The 13,879-nt window shown below is 45.9% G+C and overlaps 7 protein-coding genes across 7 annotated transcripts; 4 read left to right on the top strand and 3 right to left on the bottom strand.

Annotated features, from left to right (window-relative positions):
* Positions 1–43: 43 nt before the first annotated feature.
* Positions 44–2,170, bottom strand: CANTADRAFT_87673 (putative tubulin tyrosine ligase; the record flags this gene model as incomplete). The annotated part of the gene is made up of 1 exon (XM_020211364.1): positions 44–2,170. The coding sequence occupies one exon, from the start codon at positions 2,168–2,170 to the stop codon at positions 44–46; it is 2,127 nt and encodes a 708-aa protein (XP_020066827.1).
* Positions 2,171–2,480: 310 nt separating this feature from the next.
* On the top strand, positions 2,481–2,810 carry TIM12 (Tim12p; the record flags this gene model as incomplete). The annotated part of the gene is made up of 1 exon (XM_020209093.1): positions 2,481–2,810. The coding sequence occupies one exon, from the start codon at positions 2,481–2,483 to the stop codon at positions 2,808–2,810; it is 330 nt and encodes a 109-aa protein (XP_020066826.1).
* A 1,092-nt stretch (positions 2,811–3,902) lies between these two features.
* FBA1 (fructose-bisphosphate aldolase) lies at positions 3,903–4,979 on the bottom strand (the record flags this gene model as incomplete). The annotated part of the gene is made up of 1 exon (XM_020206438.1): positions 3,903–4,979. The coding sequence occupies one exon, from the start codon at positions 4,977–4,979 to the stop codon at positions 3,903–3,905; it is 1,077 nt and encodes a 358-aa protein (XP_020066825.1).
* A 748-nt stretch (positions 4,980–5,727) lies between these two features.
* CANTADRAFT_3781 (peptide alpha-N-acetyltransferase) lies at positions 5,728–6,270 on the top strand (the record flags this gene model as incomplete). The annotated part of the gene is made up of 1 exon (XM_020208732.1): positions 5,728–6,270. One exon carries the CDS (start codon positions 5,728–5,730, stop codon positions 6,268–6,270), a length of 543 nt encoding a protein of 180 aa, XP_020066824.1.
* A 252-nt stretch (positions 6,271–6,522) lies between these two features.
* Positions 6,523–7,592, top strand: POL30 (proliferating cell nuclear antigen). Its single transcript, XM_020206209.1, has one exon. The coding sequence runs from the start codon at positions 6,775–6,777 to the stop codon at positions 7,552–7,554; it is 780 nt and encodes a 259-aa protein (XP_020066823.1). The 5' UTR covers positions 6,523–6,774; the 3' UTR covers positions 7,555–7,592.
* Positions 7,593–8,211: 619 nt separating this feature from the next.
* On the bottom strand, positions 8,212–9,117 carry CANTADRAFT_45777 (uncharacterized protein; the record flags this gene model as incomplete). The annotated part of the gene is made up of 1 exon (XM_020209246.1): positions 8,212–9,117. One exon carries the CDS (start codon positions 9,115–9,117, stop codon positions 8,212–8,214), a length of 906 nt encoding a protein of 301 aa, XP_020066822.1.
* A 937-nt stretch (positions 9,118–10,054) lies between these two features.
* CANTADRAFT_37827 (autophagy protein) lies at positions 10,055–13,714 on the top strand (the record flags this gene model as incomplete). Its single annotated transcript, XM_020208734.1, has 2 exons — positions 10,055–12,136; positions 12,359–13,714. Coding segments are annotated over 2 exons (3,438 nt in total), but the record flags the coding sequence as incomplete, so codon positions are not given.
* Positions 13,715–13,879: the final 165 nt, after the last annotated feature.

The raw sequence follows: 13,879 nt of genomic DNA, 5'->3' as shown, positions 1-13,879 counted from the left end.
GTCTGTAAACAGTAATAGCATTCTACTCTATTCTACTTGAGTGTTAATTTGCACCCAAAACCGGAACCAAGTTTGAACTGGAATTGCTTGATTCAGTACCCTGGACCAATGGGGCAACAATCTGGTCAACCACCTCGTCAAAAAGACGATATATAAGGCCCTTCAATTCGTCACCAGTTTGTTTGAAATCAGGATATGAGTTGACTTCAAGTAGGGTTACACTAAGGTCGTCGTTCACCAAGTAGTCTATTCCAAATAATTCAATGGCGTTGTCCATGGGTTGGAAGTTTATCTTGTCGACACTGGAAGCAGCCTTGAAAGTCTCACCCGTAATGGAGCACACCTGCTCGAAAACTCTTTGCTTTTGGTCTTCAGTGAGCTTATCGTCTTTGAGGTCCCACCAAGGAACCACCAATGGGGAGTCTTCTTCTTGCAAACAGGTGTTTGTCAAGTGTCCTGCCATATCGATTTCACCGTCCTTGTCTTCTGGCTCCACATACGCGGACCCGGCGAATAAAGTCAAGATGTTCTTGTAAACGTATACCTTTAAGTCACCACTGGCAACTACGTAGGTCCTCAAATGGAATTTCTTGTTATCATAAGCTGGTAACAACAAGGGATTGGATCTGTACTCTTGTACGATGAAGTGACGTAATTGGGAAACAATCACTCCATTATTGTCATCACCTTCATCATCTTCATCTTCAGCATCACTGTCTTCTTCTTCAAATGAATCAAAAATTGCTTGTAATTGTTCAACGGTCTTGAAGATCCTGATACCTTGGCCCTTGTCACTCATACTGGGTTTCAAAATCCAGGTTTTAGTACCGGAATTAATTTCGTCTCTCAATTCGTAGGCTTCATCCAAAGAGTCATCCAAAAACTCAGCATAGTCCACTTCCAATTGGTAAGATTCTGGTGCTGCTGATATTAATACCGAATCAGGGTTTTTGACGGTATAATGATGGATGGTGTTGGCCAAGAAGTGCTTTCTAATTAAGGCCTTTCTATAAATATATGATGGAATAAAGTACTGATTAGGATATTCACCAATCAAATCAAGATCCAAATCTTCGTACTCACCATAATGGAATACTCTTATTTTGGAATTTTCCTTCAACTCAGCCAATACTCTCTTATCGGAGGTGATTTGGAAGCGGCCACTTTTTTTGGCCGCTTCAACCCAAGGTTCATAAATGTATGAGTCCTTGGGAACTGTTATCAAAAAATAGTCGATTGTGGGGGACTCTGTTGTGGGCTCATCAGCATCTAAGACGATTTCTCCTCCCAAAGGCTCGACAAATTTGAAGGCGGCCTTCAATGGTGTGACGCTGATTTCTTCTTCCAACAAAACCCTGCTGTCGGTGTGCTTGAAATCAACCAAGCCATTTTTGTGGACCACCTTGAAGTCTGGAGCCCAGTGGAATTGCATCTGGCCATGTTCGTTGAGTTCCTCACTGGGAGCGTAGATGGACTTCCAGTAGTTTTCCAAAATGGGAGCGTATCTGATCTTGGTCTGGCCCAATTTCAACGACTTGACCAAAGGCACGTTGACTGAGAAGATGTCGATGTCTTTCAGCTCTTTGAGCTGGTTGTACAACTTGGTGACCAACTTGACGGAGATGTGTGCAGCTTCCTTCAACACCTGGTGGTCGTGGTGGGGGCTGTTGAACGAGTAGCTCAAGGCAATGGCCTTCTTTCCGTGGGTGACAGCCTCCATGGCTGCTCCGACAGTGCCGCTGGTCAAAACATACAAGTTGCCTGCGTTCTTGCCGAAGTTGGGGCCACTCAACACCAAGTCGATCTCTTTCTCTTTGGTCTGCGAGTAGAGGTGGTGGATTCCGATGTCAGCACACGCAGCTGGGGTGCTGTCGACAAGGCACCATTCCTGCCACTCGGGGCCACGGTGCTGAGGGGTGTTAAACGGCCCGTCAAACTTGTTGACGCCGTCAGCCGAGGACCCGCTGGTGGACTCTTGGGTGTAGATGTAGCTGGTGGTTAAGGTCTTGCCGGCAAAATGGGCCTTTCCAATCCACGATCTCTGCTGGTTGGGCACTACGATGGACAAGTCCCAATTGGTGTTGGTGTTGATCTCATCGACCAAGTACTTCATGTAGGGACAGGCGCGGTCGTCCAAGGGCCCGTCGTCATTGGTGAGAAGGACATGCATGGCGTGGCTGTTGGTGGTGGTGTGGAGTCAGGAGGAGGTGGTGATATTAGCGCTGGATATTAGCAGTGATATTAGCGCTGGGCCTGGATCTTGTTTGCAGGAAAAAATTGCGGGACACCAAGAAAAGGTGAAGACAACCATAAGAACAGTGGCAGACTCACAGCGTCCAGCCCAGCCAACAGCCAACAGCCAAAAGCCAATAGCCACCCAGTCCAGCCAACAGCCGTCCAGAATCGAGCATTCGAGGCCTCACTAGCATATATCATCACCAGTAGACACTATCTACCACAACCACCACCACAACCTCACAATGTCTATGTTCATTGGCAGCTCGTCACAGTACTCCCAGGCGTCTGTGGATCCCGAGAAGATCAAGTTGTCCCAGATCCAGTTCGACGCCACGGCAGCGACCTTCAATAAGGTGTTGTCGACGTGTGCCTCCAAGTGCTTGGGTGGGGAGTACGGCGAGAGCGACTTGGTGACTGGAGAGGCCAGCTGCATCGACCGTTGTGTGGCCAAGTACGTCAAGGCCAACATGGTGATCGGCCAGCATCTCCAGGAGCAGCACATCGAGCCCTATGGCAGTATGCCCGAGTACAGAAAGGTCCAGCAGATGTTGGAGAAGGGCCGCGATGCCTAGGCCACCAGCACGCTAGACAGTGCCGTAACACTTGTATATACGAATAGATGGGTCAAACGATGGATTTGGAGTGTAACAGAGCTTGTAATTGGGAATAATTGAAAAAAGCATCAACTTTCGATAACCAATGGGAGAGGTAGTAGAAGTAATTTACACCTACCAGTGGGAGAGGTGATAGAAAGAAATTTACAACGATTACCTCCAGCTAAGTACTGGAAAATTAATTTACACCCACGAGAGCGAAGAGGAGAAGTAAATTAGTTACAATAACCTTGTCCAGCAGGGTCAGTAGTAGAATAGCAATTAGCTCCCGATGATCTCCAGCTAATTACCTACGGATAAATAACGTGCAACTAGTACAAGCCTACATGGAAACTATCAAACTGTCGAAACGGCAAACCTACTAAACAAGAATAAGGCTCTGGAATGTAATTTACCACGACCTGTCTTCAGGGAAGTACTAGAAACGAAAAGAAATCAGCAGGGATAAGGCGCCAATATGGAAAATAAACTTCGTCTAGCCCTCTAGTATCGATTCAGGTGTACGGTTGAATTATACCATAAATTATTGCCCAGTGTGGCACATTCTTTCATTTCCAGCCACCGTCATAATAAATACTTCACCATAATTAGAAGCTTGTTCCATTCTCTATCAGAGTATGCATAGTAAATGTGCCATCAAAAAACGTTAATGATAGAAATATGGATTTTTGGAAGGAAAAGCACTGTAAGGACTTAACATATAATGTATCGGCCGAACGTACGTTCGGCGCTCGATCTGGCAACTTAGATCTATAATCAAATTAGAACTAAGTTAAGCCTGTATATGGTCTGATAATTGCTTGTCACACATGGGGTGATGGCTCGAATAGCCGTCATAACCGAAAGCAATGGCTTAGTTTTAGCAACCGATTGTTGCAGGCCAGAGTTGATCTCCAGTGATATCCACAGAACTTTTAGAATCAATTCAGAATTCCAATCGATAATAGATGGCGTACTGCTAGTAGTGAATCTATCAGAATATCCAGGTACCTGGCTACGTTTCTCTCAATATCTAGTTCATTAGACATAACTATTTATACCTCATTGCAATTACAATTGACCCTTGGTGTGGAAAATTTCCAAGGCTTCGGAGATTCTGGCAGACATGGTCTTTTCACCTTCTCTAACCCAGACTCTTGGGTCAAAGTACTTCTTGTTTGGCTTGTCTTCACCTTCTGGGTTACCGACTTGGGAGAGCAAGTAGTCCTTCTTGTTCAAGACGTAGTCTCTGATACCCTTCAAGTAGGCGTATTGACAGTCAGTGTCCAAGTTGACCTTGACAACACCGTTCTTGATGGCGATGTCGAATTCTTCTTGGGAAGAACCGGAACCACCGTGGAAGACCAAGAACAATGGGTGGTCAGAGGAGGAACCGGATTGTTCCTTGGCGTACTTTTGGTGGTCACCCAAGATTTCTGGCTTCAATTGCACGTTACCTGGCTTGTAGACACCGTGGACGTTACCGAAAGCAGCGGCGATAGAGAAGCCTGGGCCAATTGGGGACAAAGCTTCGTAGACCTTGTAGACGGTTTCTGGCAAGGTGTATAAGGATTCCTTTTGGACGTGTTCGTTGTTGACACCGTCTTCTTCACCACCGGTGATACCGATTTCCATTTCCAAGAATTGGCCAATGGCGTGCATTTCCTTGAAGTACTTGACACAGGTGGCGATGTTTTCTTCGTCGGATTCTTCCGACAAGTCCAACATGTGGGAGGAGAACAAAGGTTCACCGGTCTTTTCGAAGAATTCCTTGTCGGCCTTCAACATACCATCGAACCATGGCAACAACTTCTTGGCACAGTGGTCGGTGTGCAAGATAACTGGGATACCGTAAGCTGGGGCAACGGCTCTGATGTAGTGGGCGGCAGCGATGGAACCAGCAATGGAAGCTTCTTGGTTCTTGTTGTCGACACCCTTACCGGCGAAGTAGGCGGCACCACCTTGGGAGGTTTGCAAGATGATAGGACTCTTGTTGTCTCTGGCGGCTTCCAAGGCAGCAACGACGGTGGAGGAGGAAGTGACGTTGATGGCAGGGATAGCGAAGCCCTTTTCTTGGGCGTACAAGAACAATTGACGGACGTCGTCACCGTAGATAACTCCGGATTTCTTTAAGACAGCAGCACACATTATGGGATTATGATTGATTCGGTTGTACCTCGAATTGGTGGCTGCCCACCCTCTTTATATACTGTGAGACCTGGCGCCAGTGCACAAAAAAAACTGAAAACTCCGAAGGATCACAATCATCCGGGGCCGACGGCAACCATTGGGCCGGCGTAGGGGCGCGTAGGCGACCGCGCCCGCTACGCACCGCCGTGGCGAGATCACAACCGCGCTGACGTCGCCAGCTACATCATCGTACGTTGGGGCCAGGTGGTGGAAATGTCGGACGCTGATTGGTGGAGAGAGGGGTACTGGCCAGCGCGACGTGTGGAGGGGATTGCTGGTGGGGCGTGGGGGCCCTGAGCAGTTGCCTGATTTGCTTTAGGAAGCATGGGGCCCCGGGCAGTGCCGGGCGGGATGGTTGCGGGCGTCACATGAGAGCCGGCTGTCCGGAGTCACGTGGGTGCAAGCCCACCATGGGTGGTGCCAAGCAGCAGGAACTGTGTACAGCCAGCGAAGTAGGTGCTTGGATGGAATTTGGCTGTCTAGAGCTCGCCACCAAAACTGGCCAGTAATCCTCGCTGCGACCTCCAGAACTTGCTAACCAGCAGATTGGTGGCAGCAACTTGATGGCTGCTGGCCCAGGCCATTTTCATAACCAGCAATCGGTGGTTGGTCCTGGCTTGCCTGGCCCGCACACGACCAGCCTACCACCCTCCACTCCACGTGACCCGTCCCACAAAAGGTTTCCTGCCCACACCAACTAGACGCCATGCTGCTCACCACCATCGACGGCTTGTCGTACAACACGTTCGATGTCCAGGACCAGGACGAGTTCAAGCAGATCTCACGCTTGATCTCGGGCCACCTCTCAGAGCCCTACTCCATTTATGTCTACTGGTTCTTTCTCAATACCTGGCCTCAGTACTGCTACACTGTCAAGGTCGATGGCCTGATAATAGGCGTGATCATCTCCAAGGTTGAGCCTCACCGTAACGTCCGTGTCCGTGGCTACATCGGCATGTTGGTCATCGACCCCCAGTATCGAAACAGGGGCATTGCCTCCCACTTGGTCCATCTCACCATAAAGAACATGGTGCAGTGGGAAAATGTGGACGAAATCATGTTGGAGACCGAGGTCATCAATAAGGGGGCGCTTCGGTTGTACGAGAGCTTGGGGTTCTTGCGGACCAAACGCCTCTACCGCTACTACTTGAACACCCACGATGCATACCGGTTGATCTTGCCATTGACCGCAAAGGCCACCACCAGGATAGCCTTTCTCGAGCAGCTTGAAAAGCTGCCGCTGGTGTAGCGGGAGAAACTTGGTACTGGGTGCTGCTACTCCTTGAAGAAGGTTACTTCACAATCGCACCACACTTGGTTATGGTTCTTGGTTATGGTTACACTAAGTAAGGTGGAAGGGAATTGAGAACTTCTGACCTGCCGGAACATCCTTACTTCTCTCCTCTGGAATATCATGCTCTTTTCTCGAGAAAAGCCTCTACCCAAACCTTGTGCCGCAATACCACCTTGGGTTTGACCCTACTACTCTGGCGGACCATGCAAGAAAAGTTTTATAGACCCCGCCTCCCCATCTCGCCACCTCATCAGCTGACGCCCGGCAACAGTATATAGTCCCCTGCCCCACGGGCCAACAGCTCAATCATAACGACGATACGTATCCTAGACCCGCGACATCGTGCTGGCACTGCGACATCTTGCTGGCACCGCGACATCCCCGCCACGCGTGGGACGCGTCGGTATATATTCTCCTGATGCCTCCAAATCTTTTCACCATATCTCTTCCACACACACAATGCTTGAAGGTAAATTTGACGAATCCACCCTCTTAAAGAAGATTGTCGACTCCATCAAGGACGTTGTCAAGTTATGTAACTTCAACTGTACCGAACACGGTATCACCGTTCAAGCCGTGGACGACTCCAGAGTGTTGTTGGTGTCGTTATTGGTTGGCCAAACTGCCTTCAGCGACTACAGATGTGACAGAGACGTGACGTTGGGAATTGACTTGGACAGTTTCTCCAAGATCATCAAGAGTGCCAACAACGAGGACTACTTGACCTTGTTGGCTGAGGACTCCCCCGACAGCGTGATGACCATTTTCGAAGACAAGAAGAAGGAAAGAGTCAGTGAGTACTCGTTGAAGTTGATGAACATCGACTCCGAGTTCTTGAAGATCGACGACATGGAATACGACACCGTCATAACAATGCCTTCTGCCGAATTCGCCAAGATTGTTCGTGACCTCAAGAACTTGAGTGAATCGTTGAACATCATCGTCACCAAGGACTCGGTCAAGTTCTCTTCCGATGGTGAGGTTGGATCTGGATCCATCGTCTTGAAGCCATACACCGACATGGACAGACCGGAAGAAAGCATCAACGTCCACTTGGACAACCCTGTCGACTTGACCTTCGGGTTGAAGTACTTGAGTGACATCATCAAGGCTACCGGGTTAGCTGGTACTATCACCATCAAATTGGCCGACAAGACTCCAGCCTTGTTCGAGTACAAGTTGGACGTGGGTGGCTACTTGAGATTCTACTTGGCTCCAAAATTCGACGAAGACGAATAGATGTATTTTAGTAATAATATGGATAAACGAAGAAGTGTAGGAGGGGAATAACAGAGGAGGGTGGGATGCGAATGGGCATTGACCCAGGCGAAAATAGTATGTGTGGGTAATTTCGATATCCCTGTAGGAAATAAAACATCTGATAGACCAGATGTGTGGGCCAGCATAATCCCAGTTTGTGCACAAATATATACTCAAGCACCCGAGAAGTGACGTATACACCAAGAAATCGAATAAAATGCTGAAATACCAAGTCTATTTGTATTAATGTCGAGTGCAAAGTTTCCATTCGGTGACATCTTCCATGTCAGGACGGATAGACTATGTACCGAAGATCTAAATTGCTAGGTTTGACTTGTTCCAATCTAAATATAATGCTTTCACCAACCTACAGTTGAGAGCATTTTAGCAAATGGACTTCTCGTGTAGCTGGCAGATTTTTGAGTAATACGCCAGGCTCGTCAAAGTACCATCATTATACGTTTGGAGCTGTACATGATTAACTAGTGGGCTAAATATTGTGGTCATGAATTTTAATATTCTAAGCAATGGATGGTTATACGGCGAGCTTTGAAGCCGGACTCGACATTTTTGACAATGTACTGATAATATGGAGTAGTAATACAGACGCTAGAAAGAAAGGGCACCGGGCCTGGACTAACTGCTCTTGCGATCATACATCTCCTTGCCCCACTTGTAGAGGTCCTTTTTCAACCGGTCGGCCCTCACAATTCCGTTCCGCAAGTATGTCAAGTTCTTGATATATTCGTGCTGTCTTTGGATGCTGACTTGGAGGTAGTTCACGAGCTCGTCGTGCAAGGTGGCAAGCTCGTCGTTGGACTCCTGCTGGAGCTGATGGGCCTCGTAACGCTTCAATGTTTCCGGAAGTGCAAAGAATGGGTCAGTGACGCCATCAGCGTCCTCAGGCTTGACGGCGTCGGCTGGGGCAACCCCCTTGTCTTCGTCCAAACCGTGGTCATATTTCTGGAGCCCCAAGTTCTCCTCTAACAAGTAGAACCAGTCCTCGCCGTTCAACACCTGGAGCAACTTGTTGAGCCAGTTGAGGTTCTTCTGCTCCACCTCTATTATGTCGATGAACTCGCTGGCGATTTTGTGGAATATGGGCAGCTTGTAGGTTTTCAGGATGGCGGGATGGGAGACTACCTCCAGTGGATGGCCCAACGGCGCCAAGATGTCGGCGATCTTGATCTTTTTGAACGGGTGTTCGTCGTCGGAGTCCGAGGAGGCGTCCTCATCGTCGTCGTCATCGTGGTCGTTGTCGTTTTCGTCGGAGTCCTCGGAGTCTGAAGTTCCGTAGAACTCCTTCCACTTGCGCTTATTGCGGTAGTTACTCTTCTCGATGCTCTCGTTTGTCAAGATCAAGTGGTTGACTCCGTCGTACTCGGCTACCTTTGTCTGAAGCAGGTCTAGCGACGATGCTGGCATGTCTGCTTTGATGCCTCTGTTGGGGTGGAGGCGCTCTGCTGTCAGCGAGGGCACCTTTTTGGCCAACACAGCCTGCTTGAAGCGGGAGATCACGTCGAGGGAGTGGTTGTCCAACATGGTGGGGAGGAGATGGTGATGGTGGAAATCTGTTTGGATAGGCTGCTGCGATTGGTCCTGCAGATGGACCGAAAGGAATGTGTAGCATTGAGCTTGTGAGAATGGGAGAAATGAAGGGTCAATTTTGGAGTGGGAGAAATGTAGAGAGGGAGAAATGTTCAGCTATCTATAGCTACTAGCGTGGGAGAGATCGCTTAAGTTGGATATCGATGATAATCTATTTTACTGAGGTCGTTAGAGACTGGAAATCCATTGCGAGATGAATAATCGTCAGAAATAGAAGGAATGGCCAAACGGACCTTGGGCCGTATTGCTTGACACTGGAGCGTACGGGGAAATAGAGCGTAGCTAGAACGAGATAGCACACCACCATGGGTGAATTAAGCTCCCCAGTTCTTGAGTATTGCTTCAAAGTACATGTGTAGATTGCAATATGTTAAGTCACGGTATTGATATCTGAGAATTTATGCCATGAAAGTTCTTCGGGTATTTCTTACGGTATGTGCAGACGAGTCACAAGTGGAGCACATTCTCCAGACTGTTGTAGTATGGAACATGAATGATAAATACCAATTGAAACAATGTCGTACGAAGTGTTCAAAAGTCAAAAACATGACAAAAAGGCTAATTGTCCATGAGAAGGTAATTTACTACCAGTAGAATCAACTGGGAGAGGCAAAGTCAGCCTCATGCGCTAACAGCAATCCTTTGGTCAACCTCTCGGATGTTATCTGGAAACTGGTGCAACTTCTCCTACTGACTACATGCAGTTCTCGATACTCAGGAGTCACACACTGTATATAACACAGCAACGCCTGCAACCATAACCTCCAGCCTTCCACGTGATAGAACCGCCACCCATCCCTCGATTTCTGCCACACCACCGTCTCCTCCTGTGAACCCCCACCGCTTTGATCCGTGAACCCCACCACCCATGGATATAACCTACTTGGTGGTATACCACGCCCATAGTGGCCACAGCACCCGAATCCCAAAGCCAGTGCGATACCACTCCTTGGCCGAGTTTAAGGCGTTTTTGCAACAATCCTTCGACATCGACAACACCGACAATTTGTTCTTGTTGACGTCGTTCGGCATCAAGCTCAACTACAATCTCATCAACGAATTGGCCGATGTGTTCATCTACGACAAACGCCTCTTTGCCAATGATCTCCAACTCCACCATCCCGGAGACGGGGGCGAAGCCGGGATCACCGCCCCCAGAATGCCTGCCATAGACGACGACGGAGCTACCAGCATCTCGGTCAAGAAGATGTCTTCGAACCTCAAGGTGGTCCAGGCGTGGGCCAAGGCCCTCTTGCAAGACTGTCTTGCTGCCGAAGAGGAGGCCCGCATATTGACCAAGAGGATTAATGTCATGTTCCGAGCCCTCAACTTGATTTTCCAGTTCGGCACCAACTTCACCAACGACATCGAGAAAACCTTCAACAATTACCTCAACCACATCAAACTTATCAACTACAAATCATTGCACCAGAACTGGAACGAACATTACGATAAATTGAAAAAGTTTCCCGTGGTACAAATCAAGCACCATTCCGTCAGTTTGCCATCGCTTTTGGATGAACGGCGCTTGAGGACTTCCTCCGAGTATATTGAGAGTAATCTTCCCAAAGTGATATTGAAGTTCAACTCCATGAGCAGTATCATCAACTCGGTCAATCAGGACAAAATTGGCATCGACAAAAGCATAGAGGCTTCTAGAAATGAGTCTGTCAACACATTCAAGCATATAAACCCACAATCACATTTGGATGCAATCCAAAAGCTCTGCAATCAACTATCCACTGACCTCGAGGACCTTGCATTAAACAATATCGCCAACCTTAAGTCAATCTACTACTTACATGTACGTGAAAACACAAAGGAAATATATGATAATGCAAGCAGATTGGTCGCCCACTTGACTAACTTGCAACAATTCCGGAACAAGCTATCGCAGGATAGTTTGAGTATTTTCAACAGAATCGCCAATCTTCAGATGCGAATGGTTAATATCAAGACCGATTTAAAAACACTTACAAGTCCATCCGAGACCAAGGAATCAATGTCATTCCAAACAATCAACACAATAAGAGAACTTGAGGATTATTTATCACTAACTATTGATCTTCCCCTACTATTCGGATTCATGTTAATTGAAAAGAGAAGACAGTTCGAGTGGTACGATTTTTATTCCAAAGGAATAGTAAGTAATGTTTCAGAACAACTTTCCACAATTATTGAGCATGAAAAACTATTCAGAAACATATGGTTAAAAAAGATTGGAAACTTCTTAAACTTACTAAAAGATGAACGCATAGTTTCCACATTACCAAGTATTGATGTTACTTTAGTTGGAAATAAGAATGAGAATTTCAGTGTGTTGTACGACATCGAAATAGAGAGATCAGATATTGAAAGCTATTTGGATACCTTGGAAGCCTCTTCTGCTCCAAAGAACTTTGGAGAATTATTGCGAAAGAATTTCAAGGATTTGATCAAATCAACAAATAATTTGAAGAAAGTTACGGCTCTAATTAGCTCATTGAGTACATACACTTCTATTTCAAATGAAGAAAAACTGAAGATCATACAGAAAGGCGATGGAGAGGAACCAGATGTTGATTTTGGGCTTGTCAAAGAACTTAAACTCCGTATCAAAAAATTGGAGAATTTATTACATCAGCAGCAATACAAGAATATCACAAACTGGCCAGTTACCAGGAATAATTTGTCCAGCACAGACAATCGAATTAGTTTGATATTGGATCCTAAGAAGCCCGTGGTTCCCACACCACCTAAGACAGACCCCACCCTGTTGCTTCAAAGAAGAAACACAACAGGAGATTCCCTAGGTCAATCTAGGGCATTGGATACTTCAGGCATAGACAAGCATTTAGACAACATTAGACTCCGAAAGGAGAATGGAGAGTTGGATCGAGAAATTAAGAGAGTTGGGGAGGAAAACAAACGAATTTCTCGAGAGAATGAACGGATACTCGTTGAAAACAAGCGGGTTTTGACAGATTTGCAAAGTTTGCTGGATACAAAGAATGAACTCCAGACTCATCATAGAAACTTATTGGATGAGAACGAGAAAGTGACTTCTGAAGTTCAAGTATTAACTAAAAGCAATGCTGATTTGATTGAAGCAAACAAATCATTGAGAGAGGAAAATGAAAGATTGTCTGGCGGTGCTAAAGCAAATGAAAAATTAATCGACGAGCTTCGTAAACAGGTATCTTCTATGGAAAGCAGCCACCAAGATAAAATCAGAGAATACGAAGACAAGCTCAAGAAGAAAGAAGAAGAGATCACTGCCAAAAAATTCGACACAAGGTTGGAAAGTAAGAATTTGGAAAGTTTGAACAAGAAACTCGAGTCCAGAGATACGAAGATTATGGAACTACAGAATCATCTTGCAAAGTTTACTGAGCTTCATACCAATTCTTCTTATGAGATTAACGAGCTTAATAAGAACCTTAATCAATTGAGGTCTGAGCTAAAGGATTCGGTTGACATGAAGAATGATTTATTGTCAAACTTATCTTCCAAAGAAACTGAGTTTACAAAAGAACGAAATAACTTTGAGAGCGAGATAAAAAACCTTCAGTCTAAGCTCGAAGAAAAGATAGAGGATTATGAGAATTTGATGGAACTTACTCAGACCAAGCATAAAGTAAACGAGAATTTGATCAATGATCTTAATAAGTTAGTTGCAAACTTATTCAAGAATGTTCACCAGTTGGTTGAAAACAATTTCGAGTTTTTCCTCGAATTTTGCTTTATGCTTGAATCGATGGGATTACTATTGGTTAAAGAGAATCAAGAATACAAGATCACTAGAGTCAAGGGATTGAGATCCAAAAAGGGCGGAGAAGACAATGAATCTCGAATTTTAAACTCAGATAAACCTAATTCAAAGGTTATTGAGGAAATTGAGAAGAGTAAAGAATGGGCCAGTAAATTAGCAGAATTACCAGAGCCTCCAATATCAGGATCATCTGATGTAGTTGGTATCGATCATGAAGACGATAAGTTAAGTGAGCATTCCGCTGCACTTTTATCTTTATATGATGAGATTTTCAACTCAGAACCTTCCAAACTTGAAGAATTCCTCAAAGTTATTGCATTTAAGGAGAATGTAGTAATGCAGGAAGATAGTATCACTTCAAAATTCTTCTTGAATGCCGTTTCGAAGAGATTCAGAGACGTGGAAGGTTTTGCAAAGAGACAAACCAAGGAAAACAAGGCTAAGGATCAAGAGATTCATAAATTAATTAACCGTCTCAATTCAAAGATTTCGATGAACGACTTCCACGTCAACGATTTGGTATTGTTTTTACCCACTAGAATTGACGTTGAGGGCGAGGAGTCGAATCCATCGTCCCAGCCATGGGCAGCATTTAATATTGGAGCTCCCCATTACTTCTTAAACATGGAAAGCAGCAAAGAAATGGAGAAAGATTGGATGGTAGGGAGGATCAAAAGGATTAACGACCACAAGGTGACGGAGGAGAATTTTGAAAGCGAAGTTGATAATCCATTCAAACTAAGCGTTGGTGTGGTGTGGTACTTGGTGGAAGCTACGGAGGTCTAGTCGAACCTACCCACAGTTTTATTTATTCCCTGAAAAGCAACATATATAGAATCAAAACTTACTGGACAGTCTTGACATCGTAATTGTATACTTATGAATGAACACCAATACAGCACTTACTTTTCTGCATCCTATTCAAAATGATAACGTCCAGAGTCC

The sequence above is a fragment of the Suhomyces tanzawaensis genome (assembly GCF_001661415.1).
Source record: "Suhomyces tanzawaensis NRRL Y-17324 unplaced genomic scaffold CANTAscaffold_1, whole genome shotgun sequence".
Lineage (NCBI taxonomy): Eukaryota > Fungi > Ascomycota > Pichiomycetes > Serinales > Debaryomycetaceae > Suhomyces > Suhomyces tanzawaensis.
This window is presented reverse-complemented; position numbering and strand designations above follow the sequence as displayed.